The sequence below is a fragment of the Ciona intestinalis genome, chromosome 12, assembly GCF_000224145.3.
Source record: "Ciona intestinalis chromosome 12, KH, whole genome shotgun sequence".
NCBI lineage: Eukaryota > Metazoa > Chordata > Ascidiacea > Phlebobranchia > Cionidae > Ciona > Ciona intestinalis.
In genome coordinates, this window is record NC_020177.2 from 784,310 (window position 1) to 807,244 (window position 22,935).

Genomic DNA, 22,935 nt, shown 5'->3' on the forward strand with positions numbered 1-22,935 from the left:
CTTTAAATTTGTTTGAAACAGAAGATTTAAAGCCATAACAAGAGTAGACAACTTTAACGGGGGTAGCATCGCATTTATCCATTTACCGGCGTTTATATTTTTATAATGTCATCGGATAAAAAATGCTTGATTAAATATGCTTAAACTTCTTTGCAAGTTTCTTTTTTTTGAAAAAAGCGAAATCTGTAAATAGTTTTTGGATTGCATTACCAATGATATAAGCTGTAATTTAAATTCTATAATTTTTTAAATGACGTTCATTGAATGATTAAAAAACTGTATAGTTCAAAAATTTTTGAATTTTTAGTGACGCTCGTTAAACAAACAATTAAAACATATTGTCATGCTGGTTAAAATGTAACGCGACAGTAATATAGCAGGGCGAGGTAAGATGGGATATTGTTTTCTCCTCTTTTTATCCCAATGTAAACAAGGAATTTTCCAGAATTATATCCTCTCAACTCTAAAAAAACGTTGTTAATTGTTAATTCACGATCACGAAATATGGGATTTCGGTGCTAATATCCATCTTACCCCACAGTAATACATCATAAATGGTTCGCAACGTTTCCTTTAAAAGCACATTGACCATTATTCGATAGTGTGGATTGAGTTTGCGTGATGAGCAATAACCTCATGGCGTATATTGGCAGCGTCATAACATCCGTTGAATTGTTTACGCTTGTGTAGATGCCAGAATTATATGGGGATTTCCTTCGCATGTTTTCAATAAGGTAGAAGACATTCCATCTTACGCTCGGTTGGTTACAATCTTACACGCAGTTGTACGCGTGTAGTATAGGTATATGCAACACTCTTGTCTGTCTAATTTATTTAGTTCATTTTTGTAGTTATTTATTTACCGAAAGAATCTTAAAGGAATGAAATGCAGTCGTGGAGAATACGTTCGTCTGTCAGTTGAACCGAAAGATAACTTTAGTTTATGAACAGTTTAATTGAAATCAATTAATTCTCCACCAATATGCAGGAAGATTATTGAACGACAATATAGGAGAAGTCGATTACTTGCAACACACAGTATACGCACAAGCACTTGCACAACAGATAAAGCTATCTACTTGCCCGGTAACTATTGCTATCTTTGCTAAATGGGGAAGTGGAAAAAGTTTTCTTTTAAAGCAAATAGAAAGTAGGTTCTTACCACAAAGCAGTAAAAACAATATGTTTTATGTATTTTAAAGGTTTGCTCCGGTCTTATACATCAAATGCGCAGCCAATAAAACCGCGTCGTTGGACATAGAGATGTTCTGTATTCATTTTCTTGTTGATTACAACTTTTATCTTGCTACTTAGTTTAATGGCGGTCGCGCCCCAATGGTTTGTTGCTGCCGCGAGTTTGACTGCTATGCGACTGACGTCATCCGGACTACTGCTTGTGCTGCTTGCGATATTAATTGGGCTTCTATCCTGCACTGACAGACCTACGTCCACAAACTTTGTTCAGGTTCTCTTTTACGCCATGTTTACACGGTTGCCAATTCGCAAGAAAACGCCCAATATTAATCAAGCAAAGAAAGAAGATATAAAACTTACCCAAGCCACGTTGATCCAAACTCGGGACGATTTAGGAATGTCTTACGAAAACACGAAGACGATAAAGTTAGTCGTAAAATTAACGAATAAGTGAACGCAACTTATTTATACCAGGGTTGCGAAACAGCGAAATTCGTTATAACACGGGTGTTTGGTTTCATACACCTCGTGTCCGCTTACTTGTTACCACGTATGTAACTTCATGAGTGATTACTGTTAAGTGTTTCACCCAAGCACATGTACGTCCACAATGGTAGCAGCATCGAGCCTTGAAACCATATCTCTTGAATCGACACACACACGCCCACAATGCCCCGCCCATTTCCTTTTACCGACTAACGAGTTGTTTGTGTTTCACAGATATGTTTACGTCGATTACAACGCGTGGGAGTTTGCTGGCAGTGACAACCTGTGGGCGGGGTTGGTGACGAAACTGGTCGATGAAATTGAGGCAGAATTTGGAGTTGTAACAACTCGTGTATTCCGAACCATCTCGCTTGACACCAAGTGTAAAGTAACAACCCCTTCTGCCAAGAAGTATCGTTTCTGCTCTCACTTAGTTGATAACCCAAAAACTACTTTCATGATTCCGAATATCTTGTTATTCATCCTATGCTTACTCGTTATAATTGTATTGCCAATTATAGCAACGTACGTCATCAAGTATATACCAACATCTACCAAATCAGTAAGTTTGAATTTAAAATATAATACAGTGGGGTAAAACGGGAATCTGTTGGCCTCTTTGTCCCATATTTTCCAATCATGTTATGTACAATGGCGCTCTTTTATAAACAGTCATAAGGTTATGGTTATATAAATCTGTAAATAATCTTTGTTGGCCACCAACTGAAAGTACATAATGGGGTGAAACATGTTCCATATTACCCCACCCTACAATACAAATAAATATCACAGTTTATAAAACTATGTTGTTACAGAAATCTACCCCTACTACAGTATCTGCAGTTGTAACTCGTGTCATCTCATTCCTACCACTAACAGTCGCTACACTGGTCACCGTTGGGAAACTAATATGGGCAATGTTGTTCACTCAACGACAAATGATTACTTCTACTATTAGTGGTACAAAAGGAAACTTGGCAATGGAGCTCGGGTTCATGAAGAAAGTCAAGAATGAGGTCAACATATGAGTTTATAGCAAGGAACGCATATACCACTCAACTAATTAAGATGACACGTATAGGAAGCGTAATGTTTCTCTTTTTCCCATTTTTTTACGATTAGGAAATGTGAGTCTACTGGGTTATTGAGGTAAGATGGTTCATATTTTTCGTTCGCATTTATCTTCCCATTTGGTAGTAAACAATCAATATTTGCACAATTATATAACCGTATCCTCATCGTCTCTGCTGAAAGAGCGTTGTGAATTGTTTAAAACACGATTCAGTTGGGAAATGTGGGATTTTATGCGCTATAACGGTACCCATCACAGTACTATAACACACTCATAGCCGTTATATGTTTGAAATATATACATCCAGCTATCGGAATGGCGTTGCGGTTGGTTCAGACTGCAACGTATATCATTTCAGCGGTATATTTATTTTCTCCAGGTTCATACGATCGTTGACTTGATACGAACCGTGGAATTTATAAACGACGTCGAATACAAAATAATTATCGCAATTGATGATTTGGACCGAATACAATTAAGTCAAGTAAGTATTTATGTTTCATGGCAAACATATCAATGGTGTATGGAGTATTGTCCGTTTGTAGCAAATTGTCTACGAAATTTATGCATTATAATTAATTATATAATGTCAATTCAAGCACAATAGTTGTTATAGCGCAGAATTGAGAATTGGGTTATCCATAAATGACTATGACAAAGAACAAAAACAGCTGTTCGATGAAAAAGGATCTATAAGGCCACTAACGTGCCCAAAGATGTAAAAAAGTTTTGATAACGTTGTTTATACAGGTTAAGTCCGTTTTGGAGGCAGTGAGCATTTTATTGAGTGACCGATCGTCACCGTTTGTTTGTTTGATCGCAGTAGATTCCAGAGTAGCCGTCAAATGTATAGAAGAAGACATGGGAACTGCTTTACTTGAAGTAAACGTTAATGGTCACGAATATTTAAAGAAAATCATCAACTTGCCTTTCTGTTTACCTGAGGTGAGGTTTTATAAGATTTCTATGTTTAATAGGATTTCTATGTGACACATCGGTTAGGCCTACATGGTGGTTAACTCGCCTGCCTTTAGCTCAGAGGCTCTGCTGGGTACGAGACTTGCCGCTATTAATATCACTTTGTATAATGAACCGTGGACAAGACCCTAAACGGCAATCGCTTAAACAGTGGTTACTAATGGGTTGTCTAAATTGTCAGCAATACACCAAAGAAACAATCACCCACAAAGTCATATATACGTTTAACTCGTAAGCGGGCACGGGGTGTATAACACAGAACACCCTTGTTATAACGACTGTCGTTGCCTCGCTTGCTAGGACAAATTAGTTTCATTCAATTATTCTCGTTGATTTATATTGAAATTTTTATGGTTCATTTTTTATAGATAAGCAGTGAGAAAAGAAAGAGATATACGGTTGGTTTGATAAAACAAGCAGATGACACTTGCGAGGAAACGCCCAGAGGTATTTTTTAAGACAACTCTTAAAAAGAACAACTGTTCGACAAAAAGGGATCTATGCGGCAACTAACGTGCCCAATATGCAATAAACAAATCTCTTATATATTCTATTAGGTCGTGAAGAGGCAACGGATACTATTGACGATTCAAATAACATGACTTTATGCGACTTCATGTTTAAATGCAGGTGAATAATAAGATGGTTGTTGTAAACGTACAGTGTCGTGGCACAATGGTAAGCACTTGGGTGTGGTCCAGAGGCCACAATAGAGGCTCCACGTTTATACCCATTGTGGGCGTATACGTCGATGGGCAAGACGTCTATATTGTCTGCCATACATAAAAAATGAAAAATTTTAAAACAACTATTCACCTACGAATTACATACGTGGTAACTCGTAAGCGGGCACGAGGTGCATGAAACAGCAGAACACTTGTGGTATATAACGACTGCCGTTGCCCCGCGACGTGAGGATAAATATTTAACCGTATCATACATCACCATCACCCCACACAGGGAAACCTTCTACGGCAAAACTGTTCAATCGTTTTTAACCGGCAACCCTCGACAAGTGAAACGTCTGTTCAACGTGATCTCAGTAACTTGTATGATTATACATGGCTTTCAAGAAGCGGTGAGAAATTCTAACTTTTACATTTTGAAATTTATAGCAATCTTCCGTTTTTTTCCGCTATATTTTATGTCTGGCTTGTATATTTAAAAGAAAGTGTGGAGAGTGCCTTTCACAGTCAATTGTTATTTCAACCCCGAACATATGATTTGTTCGCCCTCGTATATTTTCTGTTTGCCACACTTCTTCACTAATATTCCATCTCCTGTGTCTCTTCACATTAGAGTGGTGAAAGACTTCTGAAAGATTCACTCGCCGAACAAATTGTTGCTTGGGTTATTGGTATAGAGCAGTGGCCGGACAAAATGCGTCACATACTACAGACGATAACTAATTTAGAAACAAAGATAGCAGCATGTGTAATGGTGGACTACGGTGAAAATGATGCATTACTGAAGATATACAAAAAGTTGGTGTATTATTATTTTTTTCATTCCTAACTGTATTGGTTAAACGGTATAAGCTTATAGATTATAAAACTGTCCGGTGCCTGCCTATGGTTCAAAGCCTATATCGGCCTACGGGTTCGAGGCTCGACACTACTATAGTATTGGGGGCGTGTTTCCCTGGGCAAGACACTAAACAGCAATTCTGCCAATCCAACGGTAACTTTTGGGTTAAGGATAAATAGGTTATAGTAGGGTGGGGGAAGACGGGACACATAAACAAAAAACATTCAAAGAATTATAAAACCGTATTCTCAGGACTCTCATAGACCGGTTTTAATTGTTTAAAACACGATTAGGATATTTAGATATTGTTTGCTAAAGGTGTCCCACCTTCCCCACCCTACTATATATATATATTAATTCATATTTTTCTCGATGTTTTAAAACACAAGAATAACACACAAATTTACAGTGTTAATATTTTTAAGACATTGCAAAGAATCAACGAATGCTGAAGCTTTAACTGAAGAAGATGTTAAATTTGAAGATTTTCTTATGGAGAACACGTGGTTAACAGCACGAATCGCCAAGTCATATCTTCCATATACAATTAACTTACATCCGATGTAAATTAAGTAATTCAAATAAACACTCCTAATAATGAACTGCGGGGTAAAATGAATACTATTAGCTCTTAATATTTGATATTTTCTGAATGCTTTTTTATTATCAACGCTTTATTAGAGTCGCGTGGTTATGGGTGTATAACTATGCAAACTTTGGTTATTGTCAAATGGGAAATAAAAGAGACTGGCCTATTTTACCCCAACCTGTTATGTATGGTACAAAGCGGGTTGAAAAAGATGCATAAAAGCAGTGCGCTTGTTAGTTGCTACGTAGCTTATAACCTAACTGATAGATTAGAAGTAATAGTTTTACACGCAAAAACTAATTTGTTCTTCACGAATCTTTTTGTTTTCGCTCACATGAATTATGTTTAAAACATTGTAATAAATATATCAACTCACATTTGCGTAGAGAAAATATATAAAACACCGCGTTCAATCAAAGTCAGCGTAATTTTGTGTGGACATAAAAACTCATTCGTATTGAACGCTTATTCCCCCAATTAAGTAATCGTACAAACTTACTTTATGCGCTGTGGCTGAATTCTCGTGGTATCTTGACTTGATGTTGTTTGTTTCCGTTCTTTGGTTGATATATTTATAGCATTATTGTCAGCAGTTAATACAAAACCTGAATACGATTCACAGAAGACTATATAGCACATATATACACACTGTCCGCTAAATATGTCTAATATAGTCAGGGTGGGGAAAGATGGGACACCTTTAGCACATAATATCGAAATAACCTGATCGTGTTTTAAACATTTAACAATGGTCTATGGGAGATGTAAGAAAACAGTTTTATAATTCTTTGAATGTTCTTTGTTTACTACAATATGTGACGGGAAAATAGAATGATAAGGTGTCCCATATTCCCCTAACCTACTATTTGTATATCAAAAAACACTTGAATTATAACTCTGCAAGCCTTCAATAATAAACAGACTTTCAATCTCCGCCTTCAAACCTCAACCATCCTACAGACTTACACAACCTCATTAGTACAAACCAACTCAGCAAAGCAGAAAACATTTTGATTACTTTTGCCTCGCTTGCGCGAGTGTAAAGGTCCCCGCTGATTGGTTAAAAGCCGTAGGCAACGTGGTGCAATGATTTACGCAAAATTGGTTTTATGCGTTTATTTGTGATCAAACGTGCTAAACAGTATGGCATAGACAGTTCAACGTGTATTTGTTCTGGCTTTTGTAATCGACATATAATAGTGGGGGAGCGGAAGCACCTAATATCCCATATTTCATAATCGTGTTTTAGAGTTTGGCAATTAACAAGGATATTTTTGCGAGCGAATACGAACATTAATATAGTAGGATGGGGGAAGATGGAACACCTTTTCATTCTATTTTCTCGTACATTTTGGTAGTAAACAAAGAACATTTAAAGAATTATAAACCCGTATCCTCACGACTCCAACACAATGTTGTTAAATCTTTAAAACACGACCAGGATATTTAAATATTATGTGCTAAAGGTGTCCCATCTTCCCCCACCCCACTATAACTACTAACGTTGCAATAGAGGAGTTGTTATCATGTCTTGAGTTTTCTTAACTAAGGTGCTGATTATCTAATACCTGGAAAACTACAGCTGTGAGAAAAAAAGTTTGAAACCGTTTGTTTATATTTCTAAATCCCTGGTCTCATACACTGTATATCAACTACACATTTTCATCTCATTATAAATTGTATTCAACAAATGCATGATTTGGATGAGGAAATAAACGAAATCAACTTAATTTTGCGGCCATCGCTTTCGATGATAACCTTCTTACTCTACCACGGCTTGAAACATCATTAAGTCGTTCGAACGCGTCGTCGCTGGCTTCGGATAAAGACTCAACGTAACGAACGGTCGTGTTTCGCCTCTTCCGTATATTTCGTAGATGCATTCTTTCAGAGGATTGTGGCAAATAATGAGGTTTACTACGGCGTGGACGAGGATCGGAAAGGAAACTTGAGTCTTTGCTGCTACTTGTTGTGTCAGAACCTGTGTTGTGATGGCATAATGGCTTAGAAAGTAATGTTAATAACTATAGCAAACCATGAATTAAAATTGCACCGATCGTTGTTGAAATTTGAATCGGGGCAACAACAGTCTTTACAACACAGGTGTTCTGTTTCACGAGTTGCTACAACAACTACAAAAACTGACCTTATATCAACTGCCTGCAACCGTTCCCACTTATAACAAATCAAATTGCTTTAATAGATTTTGCTTAGGGTTAATGCGACTTGATTGGTTAAGTGCCACCACGTGCACCTTATAGAATATGATTTTCATTTGATTTGTTTGGTTAAAAAACATGGCTGCGACCTGTCTTGCGTTCTTGAAACGAACTAACATATATGGATAAAATAAGCTTGAAAAATACTGCATTACTCAATTAAATCGACCCCACTAAAACTTACGCTGAAACTTGTTTTGTTTCTGAGGCAACCTTGATCTTAATCTTGAGGATTGCGCAAGTTGCGGCCGATCTTTCCTCAATCTTGGAGGAGGATTTTGATCTTCTGAATCACTTGAGGATGGATCATCCGGACTCAGGATTCTGCATCTCCGAGAGGAATTGCTCCTCCTTGATTCTGGAGCACGGGAAGAGGAAGGTTCGTTAGGATCAATAGGTTTATCCTCCGGAGGTTGGGAGTAACGGGAGCTTCTCTTCCTTCGTCTTCTACTTCTTGTTATGTATGAGTTTGACCTTTGGAAGAAAATTAGATTTTTGAAATCGAATATATTTTAGAACTACAAAAATTGTAACGAACGGTTGTGCTTCGCTGGGATTTTATTAAACTGGGATTTTATTAGATCACAAATTTAAATATATATAAACATGTTTTATATTCATGAGACGGTCACACCAAATCTTTCTATGGGTTTATAATGTTGAACATAACAACATATTGCTACCATTATTATAATCTTACATTTGTTTCTCCATCAGTTGAGCAGTTAAAGCTCCACGCATTGAAACAACATTCTCATATTCAGCAATTATCGGTTGCATGCGAGCTCTTATTAACGCTTGTAGACGAACTGTCATACTGTAGATCTGGAAGATTAAGTATGGAATCATCTAGTGTATAATGGTAGTCTTGTATTTTAGTGGGGGCATTTAAGAAGTGACTATATTCGTTCATGTAGAATTATACGTAATATGTGTCTTATACACTATAACTAGACACACATAGTGTATTCATACACCTCATGCTCAATATTGAGTTATAACATGGGTGACTTCTTATACACCAGACACACTTGGTGTATTCATACACCTCATGCTCACTGTCGAGTTATAACATGGGCGTCTTCTTATACACCAGACACACATGGTGTATTCATACACCTCATGCTCACTGTTTAGTTATAACATGGGCGTCTTCTTATACACCAGACACACATGGTGTATTCATACACCTCATGCTCACTGTTGAGTTATAACATGGGCGTCTTCTTATACACCAGACACACATGGTGTATTCATACACCTCATGCTCACTGTTGAGTTATAACATGGGCGTCTTCTTATACACCAGACACACATGGTGTATTCATACACCTCATGCTCACTGCAGAGTTATAACATGGGCGTCTTCTTATACACCAGACACACATGGTGTATTCATACACCTCATGCTCACTGTCTGAGTTATAACATGGGCGTCTTCTTATACACCAGACACACATGGTGTATTCATACACCTCATGCTCATTGCTGAGTTATAACATGGCGTCTTCTTATACACCAGACACACATGGTGTATTCATACACCTCATGCTCACTGCTGAGTTATAACATGGGCGTCTTCTTATACACCAGACACACATGGTGTATTCATACACCTCATGCTCACTGTCGAGTTATAACATTGGTGTCTTCTTATACACCAGACACACATGGTGTATTCATACACCTCATGCTCACTGTCGAGTTATAACATGGCTGTCTTCTTATACACCAGACACACATGGTGTATTCATACACCTCATGCTCACTGTCGAGTTATAACATGGGTGTCTTCTTATACACCAGACACACATGGTGTATTCATACACCTCATGCTCACTGTCGAGTTATAACATTGGTGTCTTCTTATACACCAGACACACATGAGTGTATTCATACACCTCATGCTCACTGTCGAGTTGTAACATGGCTGTCTTCTTATACACCAGACACACATGGTGTATTCATACACCTCATGCTCACTGTCGAATTGTAACATGGCTGTCTTCTTATACACCAGACACACATGATGTATTCATACACTTCATGCTCACTGTCGAGTTGTAACATGGGTGTCTTCTTATACACCAGACACACATGGTGTATTCATACACCTCATGCTCACTGTCGAGTTATAACATGAGTGTCTTCTTATACACCAGACACACACAGTGTATTCATACACCTCATGCTCACTGTTGAGTTATAACATGGGTGTCTTCTTATACACCAGACACACATGGTGTATTCATACACCTCATGCTCACTGTTGAGTTATAACATGAGTATCTTTTTATACACCAGACACACATGGTGTATTCATACATCTCTTAACTTACCTTAGATTTTTTATTAGTATTGTAAGCCTTAGAGTTGGTGAACATGAGATGCAAGTCACTTTCAACCTCCTTAGGATTATTGTAACCATCCTTTGAAAGTTTCTCGCGAATCATCGTCAGATTCATCGGTTCTTCTACGATGTCATAATAATCCTACAATACAAGTAGTATTAGCAAATGAATGGCAACCATATACGTTGCAAAGAGTTTTTCAGTAATAGCGAGTGTAGTGTTAGTTATTATTCTATATTGTGGGTTGGTGAAGGCAGCGTTAATACTTTTAATGTGTTTAATTTTAACTAAGTAAGGTTGCATCTGGTAAACATCGTTGCTTATGGAGTGTGTTGTCTGTTGCAAGAAATTTCAAGTCAGAATTCTCACAAAACTTTACCACGAAAACAGTATGTATATACCCATGTGAAACAAAATCCCACTATCTCTATATCACATTACACTAAAACCTATAAAACGAAAACCCATCCACATCTCACTGGGTAATGCTCTTCATTTACTCCTTCCCTGAAAGGACTCGCATCCTCTGTGTCCCAAGCAAACGAGAGGAGGTTGGAGCAACTTCCCTTCCACTCATCCATGCGGTCTTGATCTTCTTTTTCATCCTCACTGATCCACGGTTGGTATCGGGACTTCTTTGCTCGAGTTATAACGTTTGTTATAGAGTTTAATCTATCAGAGGTCTGTAACATAAAAATTCGGCTGCTGAATTTCATCTTACTGCAATGCTGTGAGCAACAGTACTAGTAACATGTAGAGTCCGTATATAAGAGTTATTTCATCACCATAGAAATCTTACAGGGCAACCAAATGGGGCTAATTTCGCCGATTGTTTACCCTAGCAACGGGAATTTTTAAACAAATTTTTCTGCTTAGTCGCAGTTTATTTATAGAACTAAAAACTGCAAAGCACTAATAAGCTTTAATAAATCTACACGACTACCCTGTATTTGTATTAAAAACATAAAATATATTAAATTTAGCTATATATGTACATATTTATATTATGTCTATGATTAATTTAGCCCCATTTGCTGTGTGCTATGTGATTTCTATGGGCGACATGAAATAACTCCTGAGTAATCAGGGTGTTGGAGTAATGAGCCAACTGTGGCCATCCAAGGTCCTTGACATGCCTCGCCAATCGACTTCACCCATATAGAATATAAGTTGTTCACATCTTTAAGAAACCAACAACTCCCATACTTACAGTTGGTTCAGTGACAACATCACATTCAACTGAGTGATCGCTTTCACACGCAGGTTCAACAATATCCACTATATGATCTACCCCATGTGTTGCATAGATATCCTCAATGTTGTGACAACTTTGGTTGTTGATAAATTCCCCAAGCAATGAATGGAGGATCTGAAACAAGTGATGTTGAAAGAAATCTCTTTATTGAGAAAGATATAGTAAAAGGGAAAACAAGTATATTCGTTTCATTTCAAGAGGCAAGTATGCTGTCATTTGAAGCAGGGTAGCACAAGCTTATTTTCTTTCTGCGTACAAAGCTTTTTTGGCCTAAAAAAGTTTTCTTCAGTTACTAGTAGCATCCCCTAGTGGGTGAAATATAACTTATGGTATTGTTACCCAAACCAAGGAAAACACACCGTTGCTTTTTTGACAATATCAGAATCTGGTTCGTTAAAAGCCAAAGCATTTTCTTCCAACTTCTGAACATCCCACAATAAACTTTCAAGTGATCGGTAAAAACGGTTTTGAAGACGACGTAGAATGAGTTTTAGATCAGTTGGATAAGCTACAGCGAGGGTGTAGGCTTGGTAGATCGTCAAATCAACAGGGGCGGAAAATGGGCTGAACATATCTGCAAGGTTTAAAATTTTTTTTTTTTTAAGAAAAGTAAATCTGCGAACATTATTATTTATTGGTGAACTGCTCGTGGTATTGTCTTTTAATACATGGTTGCGTTTGTTGTAATATTGCCTGCTTGGCAACTAGCATGAGGTCAACAAAATAATCCTTTTGGAGATTTCCTTACCCAAACCAAGCAACTTTTCAATCCCTGTAGAAATCCTTGAACAATCTTGATCAACACTATCAACATAGAGTTTATCAACTTTCCTCCATTCACTTGCTGAAGGTCTTTGATGGAAAATATCTTTCAATTCTTCTTCTTCAATTGGAAGACCTTTGTAAACATAGGATATTAAATAAATTTCACAATTATTTCGTAATCGTATGATCTAAAATTACCTTTTTCAGACTAAACGAACGAACATAAGATGCTTTTTATATAATTGAGATGAAAATGTTTCACAGGATTATCCTAATAATACTACCTCCTTTTTTTAAAGATTGGCGCAAATTGTAAAGGAATATTTTATTAAAGAATCCCAATAAACCAAACTCACAATTCGATTCATTTAACAAATGTAAAATATCTTCAGAAGTTTCTCAATACATAAAGTTAAGCAAACTCACCCCTATCATTCTCGGATCTCCCCACCATTCCTTCAGTTGTTGGCTCCAAATCCCAGGGAGACATCCTTTCAACTTCCTGAAATATATTTCTAATTTACATAATACTAAACAACCGTTATGTGTCAAACTTTTTGGTTTAAAAACTTAGCTGACATAACTTTTGAGATGATCTGTGTTTTATAATATTATTAAAACATTAAGTAAATACAGAAGGTATAAAGAGTTACAAATAAATACATATATATATATATATATATATGTGTGTGTGTGTGCCATAGGCTATAATATTTGTATTGAAACTGACAAGTTACAATGTTTGGAGGATTGGTTTCTTTATGCCATTTTAACACAAAATATTGATTTAACCAAAACTTATCGAAATTTAATAACTATTGTAAATATGAAAATCGGTTTGAACAAAACTGTGCAAACTGTCTAGAAACACCAGTCAAATAAAAATAAAGTGTAGAACTTCTCACATTAGAATCCCATTCCACCAACAAAGATTGGAAAGGACTTTCGGGATATTTATCATCGAGTGGTTGATGGTTAACAACCGACCCAAACCACCATTCATCATCAATTATTGAACGAAATCGATCACCAGGTTTCCACTTTGTTAACATGCTTATGTCAAACTGAAACGGTGTATTAAGTAAGTATTGTTACTTTAGCTGCAAGGCATAGTATAATGAATTAATATTATTCCAACGTTTTGTGACTTGAACTCTTATAAAAGTAGCATTTACATAAAATTTTCAACAAGCTTTCTTCTGTTACTTCTGCTAACAGTCATATTGAAAAATAGTTTTTGGCTCTTCTGGTATATCTTTTTTTTTATTCTAACGTTATGTTTGCCATACCAGGATTTAAGGGTTTGCAAAAAGGTTTTGACAAAACGGTGTATTACTTATCTTAAAGTCAATAATAAACATTTTAGCTCTATAACCAATAAAAAGTGTAAATTTTTGTGGTATATGTATTACTCTGTGTTAAAAAGAATTTCCCATTAAAGTACTCAAACCATTAAATCTTTTCTGCCAAAAAATACCTTCCCACCTTATTCTGTAGAACAATGAAGTCAATCACATCTGGAAGATCGTGGAACCTTAGTTTGAAATATTCCTCTTCATTTTCTTTAACATTCTGTCGTTGAAGTTGTAAGCAACACAATGTGGGTGGACCAATCTCATATTCAATTGAGGTTACATTGCACACTTCAATATAGCTGGAAAATATGAATTAATGCTTGTATGCTGGGAAAACAACAATGGTTATAACAAAGGTGTTCTGTTTCATACATCTTGCAGCAGCTTACGCATCATCTTGTAATTTTTAATGTATGGGTAATTTAGACAATCCATAAAAACAGGTTAGAGAAATTGTCAGAAAGTGTCTTGCTAAAAAACACATACAGTCATACACCCACAAAGGTAGCGGCGTCAAGCCTCAAACCTATGCAACTTCTATATGTATGTCTACTATAAACAAACAGTTTTTAAATAAACTCACTTTAATTCCATCATATTATAACAAATATTTGACTCAGGTCCAACATTCCAAATATTCTTATCTAACACAGCTTTAATATATAACTGATGTCCCTGTAAAACAAATGCGATTATGTATTATAATAACTGATGTAAGTTTTCACATAAAGTATTAGCATAAAGTGTTAACAAAACAACCTTGAATTGGTTGCACCAATTTTCACAGATGTTTATGTAAGTTAAGTTGTATTTGGCCAACATTTCAGTATCTTTGACAGTTAGTTTATATAAGTCAAGAATTTATTTAAGAATATTATCCCAAAATAATGACCATTAGTACATGCCTAAACCTGCTGACAATTTTTATATACCTATACGTAATGACCTTTATACATAACTATAAAAACTACCTGTTGAAAATAGACAACACAATCCCCGATCTGTGGCATGTATGGAGAAGGTCGAGCTACATCTTGACTGATCCACTTTGGTGGGAGGTATTCATCTGGCGGGGGTTGCCCGGGTACAATGGGGAAAGGGGGTTCTATCTGTAGGGGGCAAGTGTGGGTAGATGGTTAAGCATTACATTTAGTTCATTTTTATCTGTTTAAAACACAAAATCAAATCTGCTGCGGTAATATAGTGGCAAGTGCGGACATGAAGGTGGTTGATAATTGAGTTGACTTTATTATTTTCCTTTTCTGTTGCAGTTGCTACAAAACATTACAAAATATAACTTACTAGCTCTTCTGTTAAAAAAATTAATTTAGTTAAATTTCTAGAAAAACATGTAAAATGTGGTAGCAAGTGGGAATACATGGCATAGTTAGTAAAAACACGTATGTCAATTATGTATGTTTAGAGGGTGAGGCCACTCAGGAGTTATAACATGGGTGTCTTATTGTTCAGTATTTGCAGTGGTTTTATATATCTTGGTCTGGTTTATGATTATTCAACCACTTTGTGGGTGGTTGTTTGATACTGGAACTCCTTTATGACAGAGAGCTAATACACAGTCAGACATGTTATTGCACATTGTATGTGGTGGCTTTATACACCTCATGCTTGCTTATGAGTTACCAAGTATGCAGCTTTGTGGGTAATTGTTTTTAGCTAGCAATTTACTGAATTTATAAAACCCATCGACTTTGATATACAGTTATACTTACCGGTTTAACAACGGTTTGTTTTGGTGAAATATTTGTGGAGGTTGTTGGTTGGTTTTCATCAAGTGTTTCTGTGTCAACATTATATATGATGTATTAACATTATATATGAACTATTAATATTATATATAAGTAATATAATATTCTTCAAGCCAAATGGTAATGAATTCACGACTGGACGCTGCTGTATACGTATGTGTCCTTGGACAAGACACTTAATGACAAACCTCAATGTGCAGCAGGATTAAGGACAAAATGTTAGTCCTTTGGTAAGGCACAACAAACAATCGTCAAAAGATCTCATTACCACTAATAAATTCCAGAATATTTTAAATCTTATTAAGATGTTTTAACAAAGTACCTGTTGTGACATCACAAATAGAAGTTTCTTCGGAACATTTCCTCCGTTTGCGAGCTGAAAAATGTTGTCCATAAAACAACCAAAACTTATAAAATCATAAAAAAAAATCAATAAAAACATATCAAGGTCCAAGGATTATCTACACTGTGTGAAAATGCACACAATTGTTAAATTATTCTAATTGTTACCATTATTGGAATGAACGGGCGATCCTTCATTTTCCTCTGAACTCCAACCTTCAGAATAACTATCTGTGATGTCATACAGTGTATTATGAGTCATTTCATGGCAGAATATTTAAAAAGAATAAAATAGGTATGATAAAAAAATGATATTAATTTGAGTAATTTTAAATTAGAAAAAGAAACATATTGTTTGCTTTTACTAAAACTATTTTGTTTAAACATGTCACTAAAATACATGAATATTTTTGCATTATTTAATAGAGTGTGTTTCCAAATAAAATATGACATCACACACCTAATCATGACATCATAATACCTGATCTCATTCTACGTTTCCTAGTGTTAATATTAGCATGGTAGTTTTCCACTGAGGCTGCATCAGGTTCTTCAGCAGATGAAGCATCTGTTGTGGTTTCCCAATCTTGCTCATCATCTGGTTAATAGAAACAATTTAGGGAGGGTAATGTTCAAATTATTGTTTTAATGGTGGGGGTCTTGTTTAAAACAATGTTATGTTACAAAGTTTGCCACGTGTCTCGCCCAAGGACACATATGACTTTTTAGCACCAAGTCTTGAACCTGGTATTCTCTAAGTATGATTTAAGCGCCCAACCACTGCGCCATGGACCCGGACCTCACTTACTTGACAACGGCATTGAATTTAGCCTTGTGCTGTATGAATGGTGGGCGCTTGGTATCTTCCTTAAATAATCTGAGTTGCGTGTTTTTTCCCTGTTCACCTGGAATGATACAATCAACTTGGTTAAATACATTTTCTTGGGTGTGGAGGCCAACTATATTTTAAAATATACAATACAAAGATGCAAGATTAATTTATGCCTTATTGAAATAGAGATTTAACTCGCATTTAAAACATTTCTTTAGAAAACGCACGAAAACCAGATGTGTGGTGCAATGCAGTTTGGTTACTTAATGCCTTATTTTTCAGTACAAGTTGTACAAACCTGAGAATTCAAATAATTCATTGAAGCAGCTCGATGTTTGTTTAAACTTTTGTGGTTCTTTCTTGTGATCTCTTCGTTGTAAATCGAGATTTCATTAAAACCGGTCTCTCGAGCTATTTCATCACGTTTCCTGAAAACAAGAGGATTGTCTAGAATTCCCCCAATAATTTGGTTGGGATAGCCTAGTGTATATTGGGGCTGATCAATGATAACATTTGGCCAATTGGCCTACAGTGCTCTGGTGCAATGTAAAACAGGTTCAGGTGTGTCGTGAAACATCTAGTAATTAAAAATACATTCTATAAAGTGTTGCCTAGAGTCAGAACCCAATTTTAAACTATGATGTGGAGGTCTAAGCTGGAATTTAATTGTTTATTAACCTTCAACAACTTAAGAACCCTTGATCTATGCAAGAAGTTCGAAATAACATAAATTTGCAACATATATATTTTGAATTTTTAATCATGTCTATCCTGCTATGCATAATGCCCATGTAGGAGATAAAATATACAGCAGTAGCCATAATATATGGTAGATTTTATGTTTTAAACAGTGACCTTTGTGATGTCACCAAACAGTGACCTTTGTGATGTCATACTATGGACTTCCTGCCCTATGTTATTCATTCAAAATAGATTCTTCTTGGCTTCAGTAAGTCTAAAACATATCGCTGTGTTGCAAGTTTAAGGCATTTTACAAAATACTTGGCAAAAAGTTTGTAGCTTGAAGTTGTAAAGATAAAAAAACATTGAAATAGAAAACTAGAAAAATGTCAGTCGGAATATTTCGCGTTCAAAACAAAGTGTTGTTTTTGTTTGGAAAGGTCTTATGTGTGGTTTGTGCAGTTGTTGTTATCCTCACACAACTATGGGTGGTGTTTAATTCACAAACAAAAGAAAAAGAAACAAATGATGTTTTGCTAAAACTTTGTAATATATTTGAAAAACTCAATGTACAGTTAGTGTTGTTTGACTCTGACATTCTCCAAGCAATGGGAAAAGATAGCCAACATCTTGTAAGCTTGAAGCTGCTTCAATCTAACAGTAAAGCGACATTGATGACATTTGGAGTATTAGGCAGCGAGTTTATGGCACAGAAGGAAGCAACTATGAAAGAAATCGAAGAGATTTTTCTATTAAATTATATAAGTCTTGTGCAAGATCGAAGAGAAAATATTCCAATTCAAATTCCTGGCCACTTATGGATTGTTGATAATCACCACATAATTCATATTATGATGTCACATAAGCGAGGAAATGGCTACCTTTGGATTGCTCCAATAAGTAATATTGAATGGGGCAAAATAATTGAAGTTTTAAACCCTTTCGTTGAAGGGGGCATTCTTGGATTTGGAGCCAAAATTCGAAGATATGCTCAAGCTGTTGATAGCAATGTGTTTGAAACTGCTTTAACTCTTCCATTTTACGATAGCAAATTATTCATTCCATTCGAAACAACTTCATTTTTGGAGGATTTAAAAAGTTCAGAGTTTATAGAATGCAACCACATGCGAGCAGACAACTTCAAACAGAAATACGAACAGAACATCACAGAGAAAGATGTAAAATACATTTTAACCTCTAAGCGTATTCTAACAACAGCTTCAAAGGTGTTCAATGAACTGAAGATACCATTCACATTAAGTTCGGGTAATTTGTTAGGTTGGTTTAGACAATGTGATGTCATACCTTACGCAAAAGATGTCGATATTGAAGTCAAAATTACTGATTTTTCGATGAAACTTATTGAAAATTTAATTCTTCATAAATTTATTCTACATCATAAATCGGGACGCTTACTTGACTCTCTTGTGCTTGCATTCTACAGGGATGGTGTCAAACTGGATTTGTATTTCGTCTATGAAGAAATAGACAAGTTTTGGTCAGGTTTTACCGGGGCAAATGGAGCAAAGTACAAACTGTCTCAGCCTAAGTATTCAAACTGCTGGGGTGATCTACTGGGTTTGAAAGTGCGTGTACCGTGTGATACTTTGACATATATAACTACACAATATGGTAGTGAATGGGCTGTGCCTATTAAGAATTATCACTGGATAACATCACCCAGAAATATAGTGGAGAATGGCAAATGGGATGGTACGGCATTTAATCCAGTGATATTTGATCCAATTAACTCAACGAATCAAATAGCCGTGTTTAATATTTTAAAGAAAGTAGAAGAAATGCTTTGAATTTCAAAAAGATTTTATGATGTTTTGTGTTTTGTAATTATTTCTCTTTCACTCTGTATGAATCCTTGAGAATCTAGGATTTAGCCAAGGTTTGGCCTATCACCCAACACCTAGTCATAGATTGCCTTTTTAGTGTGTCAGAAAGTGAAACTCTGACTCCCAAGCATTGTAATCATAATGCTGTTGCTATGTTTAATAATTACTTATATATTTCCTTATATACAGTGTTCACCAATGTGTTGTTTATGCTACTGGTATTTATACCGTATGTGTTGTTGCCACCTGGTGTATTATAAGTTTAAAGGCTCTTAACATCACAAATGAAACAATTTTCAGAAAATCTTTTCCCAACTTATTTATACTATGTGTTTGTAGTTTTTATGATGCTCTGTTGGCTTTCATGTTTATTCTTGCATTTGCTCTCTAATTATATACCTATAAAATATACTTGTCATTTATTCTGAAATCAGATTTGAAGAAATAAATAAAATTTACAAATGTTAGCTCTTAGTAAATTTTGAGTTGGTGCTCTATACCAACAGCCGCGAATGGGTTGTCTAATTGTCAACCATACTAAACATTGTAAACCACAACAATCACAGTTACGCATGGAAACAGAGCACCTGTATTCTAACGACTATTGTTGCCCCACCAGGTGAAATGTGAGGTCTGTATAATTATAATTGTCTAGAATCAAACAAATTAGTTGGTTGGGAGAAAGTGTACAGTAGGGCTTATCAAGGTATAAGTTACAGTGCTTGGTGCAATGCTAAGTCTTGGGTGTGTCATAAAACATCCTGAGGTGGTAGATACTCCATTTTGAGCGGTGAATTGATAAGAAACAACAAACGTGAGACACACGGTATTTATAGCGGAAAAACGATACGAAAAAGGCACTCGTGTACGGTTCGGCGCACACACACGCGGCGGGTCGCCACACACTCCTCCCCAGTATCGAACAATCACCCGGATAACGCCGTGGTGGGTTGACGTTGCGTCTTGGTATTCCCCGCCCTTCGGTAGTTCGACCGGAACTGCCGTGGACATGTTAACATGCGACGGCTTAAGACGGTCAATCGGCTTTTCGCTCGCTTTAACCCGAAGCTTAAACGTCTTCGTCGCGCATTAAACAACCTTATAGGGACCATCGTATGGTTTTGTCACCGGTGGGCGGTGAGAGTCGCAGCGAACAAAGACATATTCGCTGCTCTTCAGGGCACGCGGAACCGTCACCTGTAAATTGCTGTGCCTCGACATCGGCTTGGGTAGAACCTGGTGAATTTTTTTTTTTCTGTCAAATGCGCTGTACTTTGTCTCTGGCCGTCGAAGCTGGCGACTAAAAAATGCGAGGGGTCTTCAAGTACGGCCGATCACCAACCGCAGTTTGGAAAGTATCGACCGTTAGCGCGGTTTTCGCATTCCATTTGGATGGTGTAACATGGTTGCCTCAGCGAGAGTCTCTTTCGCTTTTTTCCAAACCGAGGTTCCTTAGTTTGGCGGCAACCGCGCGGTATATGCTTGTCGGCGGCGCGCATGCCTTATCAAACAGTGTCCATCAGGCGTTGAAATGTTTAAGCGGCATTCTTTAATCCAAATGGCATGCATGTAAACTGGAAAAGGCCGAAAGGCGTAATGACTGCTGTTCTAGGAATGCCTGCAGCCACCACCGGAACGTGATGATATCCTCTCACGAGGTCGATTTTGGAATAGATGCTTTTTTTCTGCTGTTCAAGCAGTGAAATCTTGGACATTCGAGATTGAGTAATGATCGGGTGTAGTTGCAGCGTTGAGCCGGCAGTAGGGTGTAGTTGCAGCGTTGAGCTGTCGGTAGCATGGCCGCCAACCGGCTGAAGACTTCAGGACCTTATGCAGCGGGCTGGACGATCTTTGAACGATTCCCAAATCCATCATTTTCCGAAATTCAGCCTTTGCAATCTCTAGTTTTTCTGCTTTAGTAAAGTGCGAGAAACCTGGGAAGCTGACAGTTGTGGGTAGGGTGCCAATAAGTAATAACTGCATATACGGTGCTGATGGTTCATTCAACTGTGGTGAAACACGCGAAGATCCTTCAACTCAACTTTCTTTGTGTCAGGTGTAGCTTCAACTTTCTTTGGGTCAGGTGTAGCGTCACGTGCTTGTAACCATACGTGGCCATTAAGCTTCCGTTCGCTGCTTTTAGTGTATATCACGACTGTAAATGTTCCGCACTCGTAACCCGTAGATGGGGGGACGATAACTTCTGTGCCGGTATCCATTAACAATTTCTGGCCAGGCATGCGGGTTCTCACACAGAAAGGGCTTGGCGATTTACCGGTTGCTTCAGCTATTAAAGGCAACCGGCGCTGGTGTTTTAGGCATAGGAGCATGGATGATAACAAGGGCGCGCTTTCTGTCCGAACCGCCTGGTGTGGTAGTAACACACGCCTGTTGAGCCACTACTACCCTTGTCTGCTCATTTCATCTGCTTCTTTGTCTTTTAAAGTGAGAAATCTGAGCTGGTGTTGTACGCATACCATACAGGTCCGCTCTCCTTGCCAGTTCTGTTGAATCTTTGATATCTTCCCCAGCAAGCATGGGACGAATATCTTCGGGCCTGTGCTACAGAAAAAAAGTACTCGAACAGCAAGCACGGCTGATGATTGGAGAGAGCGAGCATCTCATCCATTAGTGCCGATGGTTTTCTGTTGCCCGAAGGCGGCATGTTTATTAAGCGTGCGGCGCGTTCCAAATTTGGAAGGTCGAACAGGCGTCGCTTGATTGCTTCGTACCTGTTTCGGTCTTGTGGTTGCTCCAAAATGTCCAGTAGTCGACAGGCGGTATCCTGGTCCAGTGCCGAAACAACATGGTAATACTTGGTTTCGACGGTGGTGATCCGTTTAAGTTGAAAATGTGCTTTAGCTTGGAGAAACCAAACACGTGGCTGAGAAAACCAAAATGCTGGGAGTTTGACCGCTGCCGCAATTTTCGATTCCATTTTGCGTCTTGCAGAACTGTCAAATTTCGATTTGGACACCAAGGTCACCAATGAAGCGGTTGATACTTTATTGTGAGCGATGAATTTATAACAAACGATAAAAACGAGACATACGGTATTCAACATTTCGAGCGTGAATCGCCTATACAAATGCATGGTCGGCGTGTGTTTATTTGGTTCTTGTAAGCGATACAAAGCTAGAAAATACGTATAGCGGTTATTTTAACATTTAAAATATAAGTCTTAATTTAAACTTTGTTATATAATATTAAATCTAAGAATTAATGTGGAGTAAATTAGTATTTTGACTGGTTTTCAGCGTGATTTATCAGGCTACTTTACGTTGGCAATTAATACTAGCAGCAATCAGCTTAGTTTACATAATAGTATATGCTCATATCTACGAATCTACAGAACCATTATTTACTACATTTATAATCCAACATAAGTGGACATGCAGCTCCAAACTGCTCAAGTACGAGCAGATAAGATGTTCGCGTTTTCCGATTTGACAAAGACCCGGAAGGGATAGAAAGGGTAGCTTATTAATTCAGTAAAGAACCAAAAACAGAGGGCCAAAATAGTAACTCAGTATTGTTTTCCTCAACGTCACTTCGATATTGGGCAAATTTTACAAAGAAACCTTACGTTTCGTTGCCGGGTATACGTGTTAAGTTTGTGCGCCAAAAAAGAAAAATCACGGCAATTTACATGCAAAACTGCAGTTAGATACACCAGTAT

The 22,935-nt window shown here is 37.1% G+C and overlaps 3 protein-coding genes and 1 long non-coding RNA gene across 4 annotated transcripts in view; 2 read left to right on the top strand and 2 right to left on the bottom strand.

The window, feature by feature from the left end:
* The first annotated feature begins 992 nt into the window (after positions 1-992).
* On the top strand, positions 993-6,222 carry LOC100185862 (kinase D-interacting substrate of 220 kDa-like). Its single transcript, XM_018814299.1, has 11 exons — positions 993-1,150; positions 1,203-1,620; positions 1,915-2,242; positions 2,496-2,696; positions 3,132-3,236; positions 3,503-3,697; positions 4,099-4,177; positions 4,288-4,360; positions 4,691-4,808; positions 5,030-5,214; positions 5,683-6,222. The coding sequence occupies exons 2-11, from the start codon at positions 1,319-1,321 to the stop codon at positions 5,822-5,824; spliced, it is 1,728 nt and encodes a 575-aa protein (XP_018669844.1). The 5' UTR covers positions 993-1,150; positions 1,203-1,318; the 3' UTR covers positions 5,825-6,222.
* Positions 6,223-7,505: 1,283 nt separating this feature from the next.
* LOC100175663 (bromodomain and WD repeat-containing protein 3) overlaps positions 7,506-22,935 on the bottom strand; it is a 30,344-nt gene continuing 14,914 nt past the window's right edge. The window contains exons 17-35 of the mRNA XM_009862123.3: positions 17,030-17,159; positions 16,708-16,804; positions 16,381-16,497; positions 16,068-16,130; positions 15,880-15,933; positions 15,522-15,589; positions 14,763-14,900; positions 14,375-14,466; positions 13,922-14,090; positions 13,342-13,500; positions 12,863-12,938; positions 12,420-12,569; positions 12,031-12,245; positions 11,627-11,785; positions 10,896-11,099; positions 10,405-10,557; positions 8,766-8,890; positions 8,250-8,539; positions 7,506-7,827 (exon numbers count right to left, since the gene is read on the bottom strand). Of these exons, the coding sequence (XP_009860425.1) occupies positions 7,568-7,827; positions 8,250-8,539; positions 8,766-8,890; positions 10,405-10,557; positions 10,896-11,099; positions 11,627-11,785; positions 12,031-12,245; positions 12,420-12,569; positions 12,863-12,938; positions 13,342-13,500; positions 13,922-14,090; positions 14,375-14,466; positions 14,763-14,900; positions 15,522-15,589; positions 15,880-15,933; positions 16,068-16,130; positions 16,381-16,497; positions 16,708-16,804; positions 17,030-17,159 (2,719 nt within the window). The 3' untranslated portion in view covers positions 7,506-7,567. The remainder of the gene's footprint in view (positions 7,828-8,249; positions 8,540-8,765; positions 8,891-10,404; positions 10,558-10,895; positions 11,100-11,626; positions 11,786-12,030; positions 12,246-12,419; positions 12,570-12,862; positions 12,939-13,341; positions 13,501-13,921; positions 14,091-14,374; positions 14,467-14,762; positions 14,901-15,521; positions 15,590-15,879; positions 15,934-16,067; positions 16,131-16,380; positions 16,498-16,707; positions 16,805-17,029; positions 17,160-22,935) is intronic.
* The window catches only part of LOC108949983 (fukutin-like), a 12,054-nt gene continuing 6,957 nt past the window's right edge, over positions 17,839-22,935 (top strand). The window contains exon 1 of the mRNA XM_018814303.2: positions 17,839-19,202. Within this exon, the coding sequence (XP_018669848.2) occupies positions 18,021-19,202 (1,182 nt within the window). The 5' untranslated portion in view covers positions 17,839-18,020. The remainder of the gene's footprint in view (positions 19,203-22,935) is intronic.
* LOC113474770 overlaps positions 19,769-22,935 on the bottom strand; it is a 3,983-nt gene continuing 816 nt past the window's right edge. The window contains exon 2 of the long non-coding RNA XR_003396456.1: positions 19,769-20,492. This is a non-coding gene — a long non-coding RNA (uncharacterized LOC113474770). The remainder of the gene's footprint in view (positions 20,493-22,935) is intronic.